This window comes from Acomys russatus, chromosome 24, assembly GCF_903995435.1.
Source record: "Acomys russatus chromosome 24, mAcoRus1.1, whole genome shotgun sequence".
Classification (NCBI taxonomy): Eukaryota; Metazoa; Chordata; class Mammalia; order Rodentia; family Muridae; genus Acomys; species Acomys russatus.
Window position 1 is genome coordinate 12837350 of NC_067160.1, and position 18819 is coordinate 12856168.

At 36.3% G+C, this 18819-nt stretch overlaps 1 protein-coding gene across 3 annotated transcripts in view; it reads left to right on the top strand.

Moving 5' to 3' along the window:
- The window catches only part of Atf2 (activating transcription factor 2), an 84195-nt gene that overhangs the window by 40919 nt on the left and 24457 nt on the right, over positions 1-18819 (top strand). The window contains exons 4-9 of one of the 3 annotated variants that reach the window (XM_051167030.1): positions 1095-1164; positions 7862-7958; positions 10889-11007; positions 11164-11292; positions 16190-16368; positions 16997-17111. In XM_051167030.1, coding sequence (XP_051022987.1) covers positions 1117-1164; positions 7862-7958; positions 10889-11007; positions 11164-11292; positions 16190-16368; positions 16997-17111 — 687 coding nt within the window. In that variant the 5' untranslated portion in view covers positions 1095-1116. The remainder of the gene's footprint in view (positions 1-1094; positions 1165-7861; positions 7959-10888; positions 11008-11163; positions 11293-16189; positions 16369-16996; positions 17112-18819) is intronic. The other 2 variants (XM_051167031.1, XM_051167032.1) reach the window with 2 other exon arrangements.

An 18819-nucleotide genomic window follows, 5' to 3' on the forward strand; every position in this document is an offset into this window, starting at 1 on the left:
CTGTTTCTAATGTCTGGCCATTAGGAATAGAATAGCAATGAACATGGATGAACAAGTCTCTGTACTAGGGTGTAGAGTCCTTTGGGTGTATACTTAAGAATGGTATAGCTGCATCTTGAGGTGCATTGATTTCCAGCTTCCTGAAGAACTGCACACTGATTTTCATAGTGGCTGTGTTAAGTTTGCACTTGTAACAGCAGTGGAGGAGTGTTCTCCCTTTCCCCATATCAGCATGACCTGTCATTTGTTTGATTGATCTTGGCCAATCTTATGACTCTGATGGCAATGTCCTAATCCTTTTCTTTCTTAATATTTTTATTTTTATGTATATTAATGCTCTATCTGCATGTACACCTGCATGTATCTGAGGGCATCAGATCCCAGGATAGATGGTTGTGAGCCACCATATGGTTGCTGGGAGTTGAACTCAGCACCTCTGGAAAAGTAAACAGTGCTCTTAACCTCTGAGCCATCTCTCCAACCCCCATCCTAACCCTTTTCTGTAGCACAGATTTTGCATGTTATATCTATCTACTTTAATATAAAGGTGGAAGATTGCCAACCCACCCGGTGGTCTGTGAAGCTAAGTCTCTGTAGATCCCTACGTGGGGAGCCCGGGAGGCCTCAGGTGTCTGAGCTCAAGAGCAGTACGCACAAAGCACCTCTCATGTTTGTTATGAAAGTGAGGAAAGCATGAGGTGACTTTGCAGTTAGCTTAAGAAAAGCAGGTGCTGAGAGGGAATTCACCTGGTATTATGCCTTACCATCAAAAATACTCCTGGCAGGATGTTCCCTCCACGCTCGTGCTTTCGTATGCATTCAGTCATCATAAAATCTGCGATCTTTCTAAAAGGATACCTTGTGAGAAGAATATTTTGCTCTCCGCTCCATCCATAGTTCACAGTAAGTTCACAGCTGTTCTACATGGGCTCCCACAGAAGACAGGGTCCAAGTTTTCAGCAGAAGTGCATTATTTCACATTTAAATACAAAAGTTTACAAATTTGGTGTATCAGATCTTTAGATTTATATTTGAAATTGTTCTTCATTTAGAAACATACCATAAAATATTTAATTCCTTGTGCTTTGTTTCAGGTAATACAAGGACCTGTGGAATATGAGTGATGACAAACCCTTTCTATGCACTGCCCCTGGGTGTGGCCAGGTAATATATCCATTACTTAAAATAATCTTGTATGTTTCTTTTCATTAAATCATTGCTAGAATATATTATGATAAGGTTTTACTACAGGGATTTTTTTTTTTTTTTTAGATTAGAGTTAAGATAAAAAAAAAAAAAAAATTAAATTCTTTAATAATGTGTCCTAGTTCTAGAAAAGACAGTGTGGAACTAATTTATCTCATAATAAAGGTCAGAACCGTAGACAAAACCCCAGGACTTCTATTATTTGTAGTATGTTATTTGATCTATAGTCATTGAAAATCATTGGTAAACTACCTAATTGGAAATCAAGAGTGAATTGCTGTATTTAGAAATTATTTTACTTATTTGAACTCATAAAACTAGCTGATACCTACCACAAACAGTATTACTAACCTATTAATGTTTTGAAGTCTAACAAGCATGTATAGAAGCATTTTCAGGAAATGATATTTTAATTTTTAATAAAACATTAAATTATTAATCTATTACTATTACCATTATCCTACTCTTTTAACTGCAGACACTAAAGAAAAATTGATTTGGGGAGGGAGAGTTTCAAGACAGGGTTTCTCTGTATAGCCTTGGCCGCCCTAGACTCACATTGTAGACCAGGCTGGCCTCGAACTCACAGAGATCTGCCTGCCTCTGCCTCCCAAGTGCTGAGATTACAGGTGTGAGCTAACAAGCCCAGCTGAAGAATCGATGTTGTAGAGTACTTACAGACAGAATATAAATCAAATCCATTAAAATACTTCATTGGTTTTTATTTTTACTTGGTAGTTTAAATTGAAATATAATCAACATACATAAACTGCATTAAAGTTCAAAGTTTGGTGCTTTGGGTTTTTTGTTTGTATCATTTTGTTTTTTACAGTTACTGATTTTGTTCACGTGTATGTTTGCTTGTGGGCACACACATGCCACATCAGTCATGTGGTAGTCACAGGACATCTTGAAGGAGTTGGTTCCCTCTTTTCATACTTGATGTGTTTTGGGGGATCAAGCTCAGGTCATGAGGCTTGGAAGTATGCAGCTTTATCTGCTGAGGTGTATCACTTTACTCAGTGTTATAATATATCATATGTATATATGCTTATAGAACTGTTACCACAGTCAAGATAGACTGAGTGCCTTCCATTGCTGTACGTTTCTTTGTGCTCTCCAGACGTATGTAAGTGGATTCATGGAGTATGTTAATTTCTATGATCCTTTCATGACAAAATATAATATTCCTCAATTGTCTTTGTTTACATTCTATGGCCATTGACTAATGTTATAGGTTAGGTACTGGGCAATTTATAGAGAAAATAGTTGATTACATAGCAGGATGCTGTGATTTAATTGGATCCCCAGAAATTTATGTATTGAAAATTTATCCTCTAAAGTCACATGTTAATGTACTTGGAGGTGGGGCCATCATGAAGTGTTTGGGATCCCACTACTTTATTTTTTTATTTTTTATTTTTCTGAGACAGGATTTCTCTGTGTAGCCTTGGCTGTCCTGGACTCGCTTTGTAGATCAGGCTGGCTCAAACTCACAGCAATCCACCTGCCTCTGCCTCTGCCTCTGCCTCCCAGTGCTGGGGTTAAAGGCCTGCGACACCATGTTTGGCCAGTCCCACAGCTTTAGTCCTCCCAATCTCTGGAGTAGTAAGCTAGCTAAGGCTCTCTTCTTCGTTTGGATAAATTTATTCACAGTTTATTCAGCATCTGGCTTATTTCCAAATTTAGTTATCACAGATAAAATGAGTGAAATTTGCATATGAGTCTTTTTTAAGATTTATTTATTTTATGTATATGAGTGCTCTTTTTGCGTGTACACCTGCACACCAGAAGAGGACACCAGATCTAATTACAAATGGTTGTGAGCCACCATGTGGTTGCTGGGAATTAAACTCAGGACCTCTGGAAGAGCAGACAGTGCTCTTAATCTCTGAGCCATCTCTCCAGCCTCTCATAAGACTCTTTATGTGTACAAATGCTGTGGTTTCTGTTGGATTACTATCTAGAAGTGTAATGGTAGAATCATGCAATGGATCCTGTATCATTTTAAGAAATTGCAGATTGCTTTCTAAAATAGATAGGCCACTTTATGTTCCTTTCGGTAACTTATAAGATGTTTATTTATGCCATATTCTTGTTAACATTTGGTGTTTTCCTTCTTTTAAATTTGACTCATCCTTTTGTGCATAGATTGGCGTCTCATTGTGCTGTCTCATTCTTTGATGACTAGTGAAAAGACAGCCGTGTGTGTACTTTTATTGTTCTGTGACGTCTTTTACCAACTCTTGTCTGTTTTTAAGTATTAAGTTATCTGAGGAAATATAGCTCAGTGCTGTACCACTTACCTAGTAAGAAGTTCATTTAATCCCTAGTACCATAAAAAAGAGTGTGTGAAAATGGATTTTATTTCATTTTTGTTTAATTTTTATGTTTTGTCTACATGTAAGTCTGCACCATGTTCATACCCAGTGCTTGCAGAGGCAGGAAGAGGGTGTCAGATCCCCCAGGAACTGGAGTTACACATGGTCAGTCATCATGTGGGTGCTGAGAGCAGAACCTAGATTCTCTGGAAGAGCAGCAAGTGTTACTAATCACTGAGATTTTTTTTCTGCCCCCTTATTTTACATTTACATTTTATTTATCATTATGGTGGGAGGTACATGTGTGGAAGTCATGACATAAGTAAGGACTTGATGTCTCTACCTATATGTACTTTCTGGGGATAGAATTCAAGTCACTAGACTTTCACAGCAAATACCTTTATACATTGAGCTATCTATCTCCCCTGCCCAGATGCCATTTTAAGTAGATTGGTAAGAAACTGTGTTTCTGGTAGGGTGACGATTGGATCAAATTGGACAACGGGAACATTGAAGAAAGTATGGAAGAAAATACATGTGTCTGTTGTGGCTGAAGCATATGGTGACCAGTGAGGAATGTGACAGAGATCAGAGAGAGTAGAGCTTTGTGGACATGATGAGCTACATGTGTCTATTCACAGAGCAGTGTGAAGCAAGGAAATGAGAAGATGACCGTGGTCAGGTGGAAGACGGATGGGGGGTAGAAGCGGTGGACGCAAGGAGAAGGAGACTTTCTTTCTTTGGGGGGGGGGTTGTTCAAGCAAGGTCTCTCTGTGTGTAGCCTTGGCAGTTTTGGACTCGCTTTGTAGACCAGGATGGCCTTGAATTTACAGGAGTGCACTTCACCCAGGCTCCCAGAGTGCTGGGATTATAGGCATGCACCACCATGCCTAGCTATGAAATGGACTTTTAATATCTAATTTAGAACTATAAATTTAGAGTAAAAAGTATAACTTTAAATTCTTTGAAACTAAAGTTTAGAGTGTGGTTTTATTTTCCACTGATTAGACTTATTCTCTGATAACCAGATTTTTTTTTTTTTTTTTTTTTGACTTGCTACCAAGTAAGATAAGAGAGCTGGGTAGTTATTTATTTTATGTGTGTATCTGTAGGTGGGTACTTATGTGTTATGGTGCACATGTGGAGATCAGACCACTTGTAGGAGTCAGTCTCTCCTACCATGTGGGTCCCTAGTATAGAACTCTGGTTGTCAGGCTTGGCAGCAAAGATGTTTCCCTGGTGACTCATAATGTTAGAGGTTTTTACTCCAAGGTCAGTTACCCATGTTGCTTACAGCCTGTAGTAAGGCAGTGTATCAGGGGAAGGCAGAAGATAGAGCAAAACAAACTACTCAAGTCACAATCCGGGTGATGAAGAGGTCCCCAGTCCCCGCAGAGATAACAGCCTAAGTGTCTGAAGGACCTCTCCAAGGCCTACACATGACTCGGGTTCTCCCACTCCCAGTGCTGCCACCCTGGGAGAAACCTTTAGATTTTTGAAGGATATTGGCGCTCTAAACTACAACCACAGTTCAGTCATTGCGTCTAGGTGTGTGCAGTCTTTGCAAAGTAACCAGTTTTGCCCTATTGTTCTAGAAGTCATTCTTTGAAAATTGGCCTCAAATAAGCTCTAACTTTTTTTCTGTGTAAAATAAAATAGCTGCTTTTATTTTGTGTGATCCCTTCGTAATATACACTTGTTTTTTTAAGGTATTACTTTTAATTACATGAGAGTGTATATGTGGGGGGTATTACTGCAGTTCCCATGGAAGCCAAAAAACTGCATTGAATTCCTGGAGCTGGAGTTGTGGGCAGTCTAATCCATCCAGCATGCTAAAACCATCTTAGTTTATCTAGGAAGCAATTCACATAAATTCTATAAATAAATTTTATCCCAGCATGTACTAGTTAGTGTTTAAGTGTGTGTTTAAAAATAATCCATATTATTCTAAGCTTCATGTTAAGTACAAAATTTCCCTGATGATTTCCCAAGGTCAGATTCACCTGTATCAGATATCAATTTGAGTGTAGTTTGTCCTTCACATTAAAAAATGTTGCTGTCTTTGTAACTAGTAGTTCATTTGATCTTTGGATCATGTATGAGAGTTTATAAATACATAACCCTTAGAGTTTCATTAGGTTACTCTTTTTCTCTTAAGTCAGAGTTTACTTTGGTTTTCACATTATACAGCAGGCAATGCTGATTTATAGGTTATTTGGTTAATTAGGGTTGTTGTTGGTTTTGGTTATTGCTGTTGCAGCTGCTGAGTATCCGATAAGGCCTTGTACACTTTACCACTAGACTACATCTCCAGCTCTTATCGGGCCGTGACATTTATGGCCAAACCAACCCAAGCAGAGAATACTAGTTGAATAAAAATTCCAGGTGAAATTTCCTGAGTTTTTACCTCTTTCTTTTGACGGCTTCACATTTTCTGAGTATGACACTTAAAACAAGATAGTTCATAGACAAATGCTTTAATGATTACCTTCTATAAAAAGTCACATTGGGAGGTTCCGTGGAACCTAAAATGTGTTTTACATGAAGATACTTTTAATGTGGAATGTGAAGTATAATAACATTGACAGTTTTAATACAAGGATACAAAGCAACAGAGTAACTTAGCTCTGCAGTGAGTCTGTTGTCTCGAGAGCTTTGTTTCTGAGTGTGCTTGTCAAAGGCATCACTACTAATTTCACCAAATTTGGGAAGGATTGTTAAAAGGATAAAGTAACAGGAATATAGCCTGTGTGGGGAAGAGTTGGATTTTACTCCGAGCGAGTGGATGGTTAACGAGTAAAGCAAGAGACAGAAGCCCAGAAGGATTCCTTCAGTGTGAAGATACAAACAGCTTCTGCAGAAGTAATGGCCTCATAAACTAGTGGCTAACTTTCTGTTGGTGTTTGTAGGTAAAGTTAATTCTCTTCTGCCTATTGCAGATTTAAGAATCTACTGCTTTTTTAAGGACTTCATTTTTCCCCATTAGCGTTTAGTTAATGTTTGTGGCAGATTTCCCAAGGGGGTGCTCAGCTTTCTTTGAAGGGTAGACATGAAGATAAGTCTATTGTAGTGATGGGCCCAATAATGAAAGTTCAGAGCACAGCAGACGCTGATGGAGGGCTTTTAGTTTGAAGCTGGGGAGCTGGAGAGAGGGCTCAGTCGTTAAGAGTGCCTGGGCTCTGCTGTTCCCAGCATCCATGCCACAACATTGTAGAATCCAGCAATCTTGCTTTTATATGCATCCACAGACATACACATGAACATAAATAGAAATAAATCTTTTTTATAAATTGAACCTGGGGTTTCTGTGTTGGACTTAGGACACTACTAATAAGTACTAGGTCTCAGACTTCTTAACAGTTACACTAAAATTTTGACACCTCCATTTGTAAAGCAATAGAAACAAGTGAGGGTTAATTTAACTTCTGAATCAGGAAATTGGCAAAATAAACGACTAGTTTTCTTTCTGTTTGGCAAACAGTGATGCTTGATAAGGAGTTCTTTCTAAGGTTGATTTCCAGACACAGTGACTGCTGTGCTATAGTGCTAAGTGTCACTGTTGGCATGTGGTGCTTACCCAGTATGAGGTCAGGAAAGGTGTGATAATAGTTTTAAATATACATTCATTTTAATATGAGTTATGATTCTAAAAATCACTTTTTTACATTAAAGCTATTTGAAACAGATTTATTGTGTTGTGGTTATTCTTTGCTGAATTGTAACCCAGGAAGTCTTCACTATAGTAATATAAAGCCAGATCTTCTTTATTTATTTATTTTTAATTGAGACAGGGTCTTACTACATAGCCATGGCTAACCTGGAACACTATGTAGATCAGGCTAGCCTCAAACTTACAGAGATCTTCCTCCCCAGTGCTGGGATTAAAGGTGTGCACAACCATACCTGGCCTCAGGTTTATTTCTTAATTTGCACAGAAGTAATTTTTAGAACATTCTCAGTTAAAAGGTGGTAAGTAACCTTATATCTAAGTTAATGTAGTAGTTTCTTAAAGTCTTTGAACTGTGTAGTATATATTTCTCTGATATAAAAAAAAGAATAGTGGTCCATTTTGTTAATTTTTTGCCTCAGGTTTTATCTTCATGTCTCACAATGAATTATAGACTATCATTTCGTGTTCTTCAGTGATGGGTTTCTCTGATTATTTGGAATCTAGTACGTCTTTGTGTGCTAACGGTAGATTGACCGTCTTATAGTTTATAAGCTGATATTTCACTGTTAAAGGTGGTTTTACATGTTGTGGAAATTGATATCCTTATCAGTTTTCTTTGATCAAATTGAAAATCTTAACTATATTTTAAAACTTTTTGCCACAGCGTTTTACCAACGAGGATCATTTGGCTGTCCATAAACATAAACATGAGATGACACTGAAATTTGGTCCAGCACGTAATGACAGTGTCATTGTGGCTGGTTAGTATATGTTTTTATTAATGGCTTATATAATATTTCACCAGAATGTGCACAATTTTTGTGTATTCTCTGTAAATCCTATAGTCTGGTAATATTCCAACTGCTTAATTTACAGTAAATGTTGGCAACATGTATTTACCCATTACATTTCTGTGTGTTCTCTTGACCATTTCATTTTTTTGTGTGCTTTTAAATATCCATTTGAAGTCAGTTTCATGGCAATTAACCCTTGAAACATTCATGCCTTCTACAAAGTGTACATTTAACTGATAGCTGAACTCATTGGTACGTAGTGTTTATTTTAGCTGTTATACACCTGGTTTTCAAAACTTTGTGAAGATAATAAATGATCAAGTACTTCCTAAACTTGGTCATTACAATTTTGTTTTTAAAATGTTTCATATGAAATGTTTTATTAACAAAATATTCAGAAGCTGAGTTGTAGATCAGTAGTATAGTTCTTGCCTGCCACTCACAAGGCTCGGATCTTAATCCCCAGCACTGCAAAATAAAATAAAATGTTCTTCATAAAGGAGACCTAAGTTCAGTTAGTGTTTGTGTGGTGTGTGTGTGCGCCCTATAACCTTAAGTTATCACCCTGAGCAGATCATTTTTCATATGTAAAAAGAGAAACCCAATTTATGTGTTAGCTTATCGTCACTTTATCCTATATTGGCTGTTTTCTTTGATGTTTTATATGTATATTCATATGTATTTATATAATACATATAATGCATAGTTTCAATATATTTCTCTTCTAAGTATTGTGATAAGTTCTTTGTCAAATTTTGTATCTATTTAGCTCTTTCTCTATCAGAACTGCACATGCATATCATAACTCTAGAGTTCTTTCTCTATCAGAACTGCACATGCATATCATATCATAACTCTAGAGTTCTTTCTCTATCAGAACTGCACGTGCATAACTCTAGAGTTATTTGTTCTACGAAGCTCATCTTACTCTAGCTGTGACTCTAGAATTAACTTGAATACTGAATAGAATTAGTGTTTTTCAATTGTAACTTAGTCTAGAACTCAAAACACCATAAGCAGTGTTTTGTGAAGATGTTAAGGCAACAGCAGATGGTTCCTTGTGTTTTCAGTACTATGATTTTTGTAAGGAATAAATGAGAGGGAGCAAAAAGTTGTTGATGTATTAAAAACAACTTATGGAGGGGAACTTTTGACAGTCTTCAGTGCTGTAAGTACAAGGACACAGAACAGAGTGAGGCGTGCACTTCTCTGGAATGTGTAAATAATAAGTAGGCCCACACCAAAAAGTAAAGGACGGTAAATAAGCAAAAATTTAAAACTTATATAGAAAGGCTTTTCATGAGCATGGAGGTCTTTGTGTCCTTGATGTTTCCTGTCTTAGACATTCTCTGTAAACTTTAATCTAAAGAATGTTTTTACCTTGGTTCCTACAACTTACTTTTCTGATTACATTTAGTACAGTATAAAAATAGGACTTGTTTAGTCACAGCATTTTTACTAACATTGAGATAAAAAGTTTGACATAACTGTAAATAGAATGCATGATAACCAATAGCTTTATGCAGTTTGCATGCTAATCAATTGTGCCTGTGATGACTTTATCAAGTCTGATGGTACCAGTAATAATCATCAATAAAAAAATGATGTAGTCCTGTACGTTTTCTAGACATTTTCCTCTCTTTGTGTTCATCCTGATCAACTTAGACAAATCTTTTGGGTGTGAACAGTAGTCACATTTATATTTGACTAATTTGAATTAAAATAAATTTAAGTTGATATGTATATACAAAATCCTCATTAAAATATTACTTTGGAGGTCATTGAGGCTAAAACTAGGGTGTAGGTTAAAGATTAAATAATGGGTAAGATTACGACGTAAGAGAACCCCTGCAGTAATTCTGCTATTGTTTGCACTATCTGAGACAAGCCTGCTTTATGTCTGACATATATAATGAGTGAATTATTTTTGTTAAGAATATTTATATGAAGTACATGTGAGGGGCAAAGAGAAAATTGTAATACCGACTGTAGAAACTCAGTAATTAACAAATATCTAACCTTCAGCTAAAAAGATTTTATGTTAAACCATTTCTGTACTAAGTAGACTAGAGTCTGTCTATAACCTCTAAAGTTGCTGCCCTCACATGTGTAAAATGTGAATGAATGTTAATGTACTACAAACTCTAAACAGATATTCCTCAAAATACTAAGACTAAGTTGGGAAGACTGGTAAATTTTGTGTTATTCATTCATTTGTTCTACATACAATACATTAATACTCAGTATATGTTAATATACATATCAATGAGTACATATTTAAATATAATTGAAATAGTTCAAGTTGCAAGAAAGTTGAGCTCTCATTCTTGTTTAAATTAAGCCAGAACGCTTTTTTTGGCATGTGTATACCTCTTCACCAGTTTTTAAAATAGAAAAAGTGCATAGTAATAAGAAGGATTTTGTTTTATTTGGGGAAACTTTTGTTTTAACGTTTTTCCTCTTTCAGGATTTTGATGTAAAATTGTATATTCAGTTTGACTTCATAATACCTTATGAACAGCTAGTGAACATGCAAGTTAAAATATGAATTTGTTCTCATTAGTTTTCCCTAAATTGTATGCATTTAACAATCATAATTTTAATGATAACTTTAAAAAAAATTATCAGTTTGTTAGATAATAGTAATTATTTCTCAAATATCCTTATGTCACTCTACTCAGAGTAGTACACTAAACCTAAAAGAACGTTGATGAAGTTGGCAAAATATCTTGATGAAAATAGAGCTTAACCAAATTTTGTTTTAAAGAAAAATTCTTCAGAGAGAGAAATAACATTTGCTGGGCCACTGCTACTAATTTGTTAATTTGCTAGCAGCATTTTAGAATCATAATATGATTATTTATATTTGTGTGCTTAGATCTTGACATTTATTTCAGATCAGACTCCAACACCAACAAGATTCCTAAAAAACTGTGAAGAAGTGGGTTTGTTTAATGAGTTGGCAAGTCCATTTGAGAATGAATTCAAGAAGGCTTCAGAAGATGACATTAAAAAAGTATGTTGTTAACCATAAAATTATAAAAATAACACATCTGATAGGAAAGTAATGATGATTTTCACTTCCTAGTTTCTCAATCAATTTAAACATTTTGATTGGCTGGTTTTGTTTTGTTTTAACTCTTTACAAAATTTTCTTTCTCGTTTGTATTAGATGCCTCTAGATTTGTCTCCTCTTGCAACACCCATCATAAGAAGCAAGATTGAGGAGCCTTCTGTTGTAGAAACGACTCACCAGGACAGCCCTTTACCTCACCCCGAGTCTACCACCAGTGATGACAAGGTTAGCACTGTGGAAGAGATTTCCTTTCATAAAATTAAAATTTGTACATGCCTTTGCTTGTTGTTATACTTGTGGGTGTGCAGGGCATGTGGAGGTCAGAAGACAACTTGTAGGCATCAGTTCTCTTCTTACATTCTGTAGGTCTGAGGGCTTGAGCTCAGATTTTCCGGCTTGGGGGAAAGCACCTTTATCCACTGTGCTAGCTCACTGTTCCCAGACTTGATTATTTTTAATCTCTATAAAACATTAATGTATTAAGTTTTATATATATGTTAGATTGAAGGTTTGTATATTAAAAAACCTGTGTTGATACTTCAGGAAAATTCCATCTTCATAGATCATTATCTTTATTATGAAAATTAAAAGAGAGAACAGCAACCCATTTAGAAACGGGGTGTTATTTGAAGATTTGAGATGAAAAATCTGTACAACTGAAACTATTTGAATAGGCTATTCAAGAGTGAGTAATCATTACTCCACAGTATATATTTGATATCAGCAATGAGTGATATTTTCTTAAGTAGATTAGTAATGGGCTTTCTGGGCTATAGTTATGTGTTGAGTTACATTAAGATGTGTACTTCCATCACTTTTTCACTTGGAAAATGCATAAAATAAGCATATTTATATAGGAGCACTGTGCCTACACACAAAGGGACAATGACTGTTCCTTTTTAAATTCTTTTTATTAAATTATAACACAAATAGTTCTCTACCAAAGGGTATAGTCATGTATTGCTGACAGAGATATATTCTTTTTTTTTTTTAAGTCTCAAGGAGCAATTTTGTCCTTCTATCCAAAGCATAGTGTATTTATACTATACTAATGTAGACAATATAGCCTACTATATACTTAGTATGTTACAGCCTGTCGTTCCCAGGTTATAACCTTGTACTACTTGAGACTATTATATTGACTGTGTAGGTAGTTACTTATACTGGTATTTGTATTTAAACATAGAAAAGGCACAATTAAAAATGCAGGCTGGGGAGACAGTTCAGTGAGTAAAACTTGCTTCATATGCCTGACAAGCTGAGTTTTGGGCCCTAGAACCCACATAAAAACCAGATACAGTAGCACAAGTGCCTATAACCCCGTCGTGGAAGGGGCACGAGAGGAGATAGAGAATCTCCAGAAACTCATAGGCCTACTACCTCACTTACACAGTGGCAAAAAGAGAAAGGCAAAGACTCAGCCCAAAGGTTGTCCTCTGGCCTCTTTAATGTGCATGCCTGCATCCACACACACAAGCATGTACACATATACTCAAATCACAACAAACACAAACACACAGAAATCACCAGTATGAAATTTTGTGAAGGGTACACTATATAGGGCACTTAAAAATTCACCTGCAGCCGGGCAGTAGTGACGCACGCCTTTAATCCCAGCACTCGGGAGGCAGAGGCAGGTGGATCACTGTGAGTTCAAGGCCAGCCTGGACTACAAAGTGAGTCCAGGACAGCCAAGGCTACACAGAGAAACACTGTCTCGAAAAATAAAATAAAATAAATTCACATGCAGAGTGAATTTACACTGCAGGACTAAGTGAGTGTCAACTGAATGTAAAGACCTAGAACATTATTTCATACTACTGTAGGCTTCATAAATACTATATGTAGACTATTCTGAATGTGTCTTTTTAATTCTTTCAATAATAAATTAGCCTGGCTTACTGTGCCTTTTATAAAGTTCTTTTTTTTTTTTTTTTTTTTAACTTTTTGCCTAATAACATTTATCTTAGATCACAAACAGATGGTATAGGCATATAATAATACTTTATTTATATCCTTATTCTGTACTTCTACTTCCCCAGAAATTGAATTCATTCTGGGCAGAAAGCCTACCACTGAGCTATATTCCCTAACCTTAGAATTCCTGAAGCTAAGCACATACTCCCTTTCATTAGATTTCCCAAAATCATAATTTTAATGGTTAGACTTTATCGTTATCTTGATATAGTTAATTATCCTCTTCTTTCTTAACATATGGTCATTTCCACATTTATTATAGTTATTATGGATCCTGAGAACAGTCTTATTTCCCTACAGAGCATTCCTTTCCCTTTTATATTTTCTAGCTTTTATTCTTTGTGGCTACTTATCGTCTTCTAGGTTTGCTCCGTCTGCATCCGCTAGTCGTCAGTTCCTTGTAGGTGGTACATAGTCTCTCTAAACTGTGTCAAATCACTTCTGGACTCTCTGTTCTTATTTTTAGGCAATTACATCAAGACTTGTAATTTTAGAAACTATAAATTTGTAACTCCCAAATTTCTATCAGCTACAGTATCTCTCCTGATTGCCAGGCTTGTCTAGCTCTTGCGTTGGCATCTCAGTTTGTCTGAAACAAAGCCTTTAATTCTTTCTCCTCTGAGAAAATGTTTTCCAGCCATGCATGATGTAGTTCCTTGGAATTCCCGCACAAGGAAGGTAGTGTCAGGAATACTGCAAATCCAAGGCTAGCCTTTACAACTAAACAAATTTTAGTTTAGTTGTAGTCCTGGACTATGTAGCAAGACCCTGCCTCTTCTTCCCAATGCTCTCCCTGTACCCACCTCAACAAAAAGAAAGAAAAGTCTCTCCATCTACTTACTTAAGCCAAGCCTTTAGGTATCACCTTTTCTAACTTGACTTTGAAGTTTATTTACCAAGTGTGTCTTGAGCCTTACTCTGTTCCCCGTGTTCACTGTCACTGTCTTAGCTGTCATAGTGCAGTTTTCCTACCAGCTCTCCTCCTTCTCTGTCTCCTTACCTCCAGGGCTGAGAGTAGAATCGAGGGCCTCAAGCATGTACTCTAGACAGTGTTCCTCGTCCCTTTATTTTTCGTATAAAATACAAGGTTTCTTTATGTTTCCTAAGCTAGTTTCATATTAATAATAATTAAGTAATAATATCAATAGTGTCAGTTTCCTGAGTTGTTGGGACTGTGTGCAGATGCGTGCCACTGCTAAACTTGTTTTAACCTGCTTCAATGTCTGATCTGCTTTCTTTAGTTTTGAATGTGGGAACTTAAAAATTCATTGAGTCCAGGCTGAAGCAATGGCTCAGCTGTTAAAATTGTTCTTCCAGAGGGCCCGGGTTCAATTCCCAGCACCCACATGGCAGCTCACAACTATAACTCCAGGACCTAACACCTTCACACAGACACACCATACAGACAAAACACTAATGTATATAAAAGTAAAAGTAAAATTTTTTAAAATCATTGAGTCATTCTTCCCTCTGCTGAAAGTTCTTTAACGATTTGCTATTAAAGAGAATTTACATTCATTCCTTAGGAAAAACCTCTTTGATCTTGGCTCGTCTGTCCATCCATCTTCACTTCATGCTACTTTCTTTATTCATCAAATAATTCCAAGTTTTTTTTCTGCCTGACATTACCTCTTTCTCCATAGCATGTCCTCCTCTTGAGTCTTTCAGTATCAGATCGAATTGCTTTCTTCTTGCAAGTTTTCCTTCCCTTGCTGTTCCAGTGTCCAGCTTTACCTTATCTTCTGCTAAATGTCTCGTTTATCACGTCATTGTTGAACATTGGACATCTGCTTTGGTCTGAAGTTTCTTTGATTGTTTTACCTGTTTTTATTGTCACTCTGCTCACTAGTTCTTGACTTGTAAGGTTTTAGATGTGCTGAAAACTGTATTTACAATGTTACCAATTTTGTCTTCCTAGTATCTTCATAAGACTTCAGCTGTAAGTAGCAGTATAAAGGCCAGATCAAAAGAATACACTAGTTAAGGAGTTGAGAGCAAGGCCCTCATCTCTCTTTTAATCTGTAAAACTAGGGGAAAATATTTTAAGAATCATCCTCACTGATTCATTAATTCTGTTTATTTCCCTTCATTTTGGAAAGCTCTCAGCAGTAGTTACTAATTTTGTATGATTCATAGTATCATTATTACTCTGTCTTTTGATTCTAGAAAACTGTTACTAGATGAAAAACTGCCTGAGATTAGCAAACTTTTCTTTTAATTTAAAACATCTTAAACTATTCTATCACCACCACCACCACCACCACCCCCCCAAAAAAGCTGGATGCAATGGCTCATGCTTATAATCCCAGCAGTCCAGGAGACAGAGGCCGGAGAGTTGCTGTGAGTTCAAGGCCAGGCTGGTCTACAAATCAAGTCCAGGACAGCCAAAGCTACACAGAGAAACCTTGTCTTGGGGGAACAAATTTCCCCCCTTTTTTGTTTTATTTTGTTTGGTTTCTTGAGACAGGGTTTCTCTGTATACCCCTTACTGGCATGGAACTGACTATATAGACCAGGCTGGCCTTGAACTCAGAGATTCACCTGCTTCTGCCCCCTGAGTGCTGTGATTAAAGACGTATGTTAGCACTGCATCTTAAAACCCTTCTTCCTTTTCTTTTCTTTTCTTTTCTTTCTTTCTTTTTTCTTTCTTTTTTGGTTTTCACCACCATGCCCAGCCCTTAAAACCTTTCCAAACATCAAACTTGTTTAAATCATAACACTCCTTTGCTGGATCAGTTTCTTGCTTATGCAGTACAACAAGCAGATAGGATAGGGCAATGCTTTCTGGATTTTGTTTTCTGCTTACTGACAGTGAATTATATTTCTATTTCTTACTGAAAATTTCACAGACTCATTGCTAAGTAGCCCAGCCTTATTTATTTTAGATTCATAGAAAAGCATACTTAACCAAAAACATACATTTGTTTTTTGGTTTTTTGTTTGTTTTTTAATTTTGAGAATTGCATTGAACTTTACAGTTGCATCTTAGATATTTTCAATTAACTTTAGATATTCATTTACTTGGAGGGGCATTAAGTATTTTCTAGTTGTTGCTTTCAGAAATGTGTTGCATTCTGTTCACTGAGGTACATGAATTAACTTGCAATTTTAAATACTACCCTTTATTTATCTTAAACTTAAATAGGAAGTACCATTGGCACAAACTGCACAGCCCACATCAGCTATCGTTCGTCCAGCATCATTACAGGTTCCCAATGTGCTGCTCACAAGTTCTGACTCAAGTGTCATTATTCAACAAGCAGTACCTTCACCAACCTCAAGTACTGTAATCACCCAGGCACCATCCTCTAACAGGCCAATTGTGTAAGTGATTCCAGTCAGCCACTGACTGCTCTTGAGTTGTTAGGGTTTTCTTACTATGGTTTTCCTAGGATATTTAATTACTTGAGTGTGTGTGTGTGTCTGTGTGTGTGTGTGTGTGTGTGTGTCTGTGTGTGTGTGTCTGTTTTGGAAACTTAATAATCTTTTAAAAATAATATTATCTAACACATTGGAAAAATAAATATCTAAATCTTAGCTTAAATGAACATAGACTATAAGTTAAGATGGTCTTATTTTTATGCTGGTTGACACAAAACATAAAGTTATTCCATTTCAAGATGACATCTCATTTCTTTAAAGTAACTCCCAAGACCTTTCTAATGAGAATTTTTCTCTTTTCATAAATTGGAAATCCAACGATTTTTCCCCCCAGGTTGTTGTGGTGGTGGTTTTGGTTTTTTGGGGTTTTTTTGTTGTTGTTGTTGTTGTTGTTGTTTAACACTCATACATGTTTATGCATTTAAGATGCAATTAGAAATACCTAGGTTTTGGAATTTGCCTTTTGGAGGTTAGAAAACTGATTTTTAAGTAATAGGAAGGAAAAGACTGTTATTTTCCAGAGGTGGTTGGTATAGATCTTTACATTTTTCCCTTGTTTTGTTTTTCTTAGTCCTGTACCAGGCCCATTTCCTCTTCTATTACATCTTCCTAATGGACAAACCATGCCCGTTGCTATTCCTGCATCAATTACAAGTTCTAATGTGCATGTTCCAGCTGCAGTCCCAGTAAGTTGGAGAGTTAGACCATTTAAGTCTTTGTGTCAAAATTGGTCTTGGTAAAACAACCAGAACATACAGTTGAACTGCTTGATTGGCTTACTAAATGGAATTTATCCAAATGCTTATTAATGGGGAGTAATATTTATTCATCGATACCTCTAATCAACTATATTACCCTAGACAAACATAAATGGATAGAAAACATTTTCCCATTTCCTACCACACACTTATTTTCTGTATTTTTTATTTTTTGTGCTTTTTCTTGCTCATTTCAGTTTGACTAGATTTATGGAATTTAAATATTTCCAATTTCTTATTTTAAGATATTTGTGTTGGAATGCTTTCAAAGAGCTATGGTGTTTATACTTATAAAAGTCTTCATAAGAACACACTTGCCTCTTATGATTACATGAAGTAACCAAATCCTTTGGTGACCCAAGCATGTTAAGGTCTAAACATTCTTATTTAGACCTGATGACAATGCCAGTAATCCCAGTACTTAATAGGCAGAAATAGGGTCAGAAGTTCAAAGATAGCCTCAGCTATATAATAAATTTGAGGCCAGCCTGGGCTACTTTTTTACCAAAAAAAAAAAAAAAAAAAAAAAAAATCCAATAGAGGTTGTATGAGGGACACATTAAATGCACAGATTTGTCTAATGAACATTTAAAAACATTGTTGGAGATGTGTAATTCAGAACGTGTAGTAGTGCCCTTGCAGAAGGCCTGCGCTCACTTGCTGGCGCCCATCTTGGGTGGTTCACAGTGACTGTATATAACTCCAGCTCTAGAGGGTCTGACACCTTTGGCCTCTGTGGGTACCTGCACACAGTGCACATGCCCACACACAGGTAAACACACATCCACATAACTGAAAAAATTAAATCTTTATTTAGAAGCACAGTATTTGAAATGGTGAAATTTTTCTATTTTTCCTATCCTCGTATTTCACAAATAGCATACTTTCAAATTAGTCTTCAACATTTTACATTTTCATCCTGAAAAGCACTATTAGATGTCTGGCACAATGTCCTCTAAAACATACTATTTTTATTTTCCTTAAATTATTTGTGATATAACATGTTTTGAATCTTTCTTAAATTTCCCATAAAGAGTACTTCAAGTCTTAGTCACTCATATAATTAAATGGTTTCCTTTTTTCTGGGGCTGGTGAGATGACTCAGTGGATAAAGACACTGAACCCCACGTTTGACAACCTGTGGTCCAATCCCCACGTCCCACATGGTGGAAGGAGAGAACCAACTCCAGCAAATTGTCCTTTGACCTCCATATGTGTGCCATGTCATGCATGTGGGAACATATATGCAAAATAAATACATGTAAAAAGTTTTTTATTCTGTTATTACATGGATACATAGTGTTGCTTCATGTGGTATAATCCTTTACTTTTTAAAAGCCTACTTGTAGTAACCTAAAATTTGTGGTTTGGATATGCTTCTCCGCAATATTAATAGCACATTAAGTATTAACTTTATTTTAAAACCTTCCAACCTAGCTATCTTTGTACCTACCTTCCTTCCTTCTTTCCTTCCTCTTTTGAAGCAGGATCCCACAGTGTTGCACTGGCTGGTCTGGAACTATGTAGACAGCCTGGCTTTGAACTTGAGTGCTGGGATTGTTAAGTCATCTAAATTGTCAGCTCATTCATTGAGGCAATTCCAAAATATTTTGTCTTCTTTAAATAGAACCTTGTT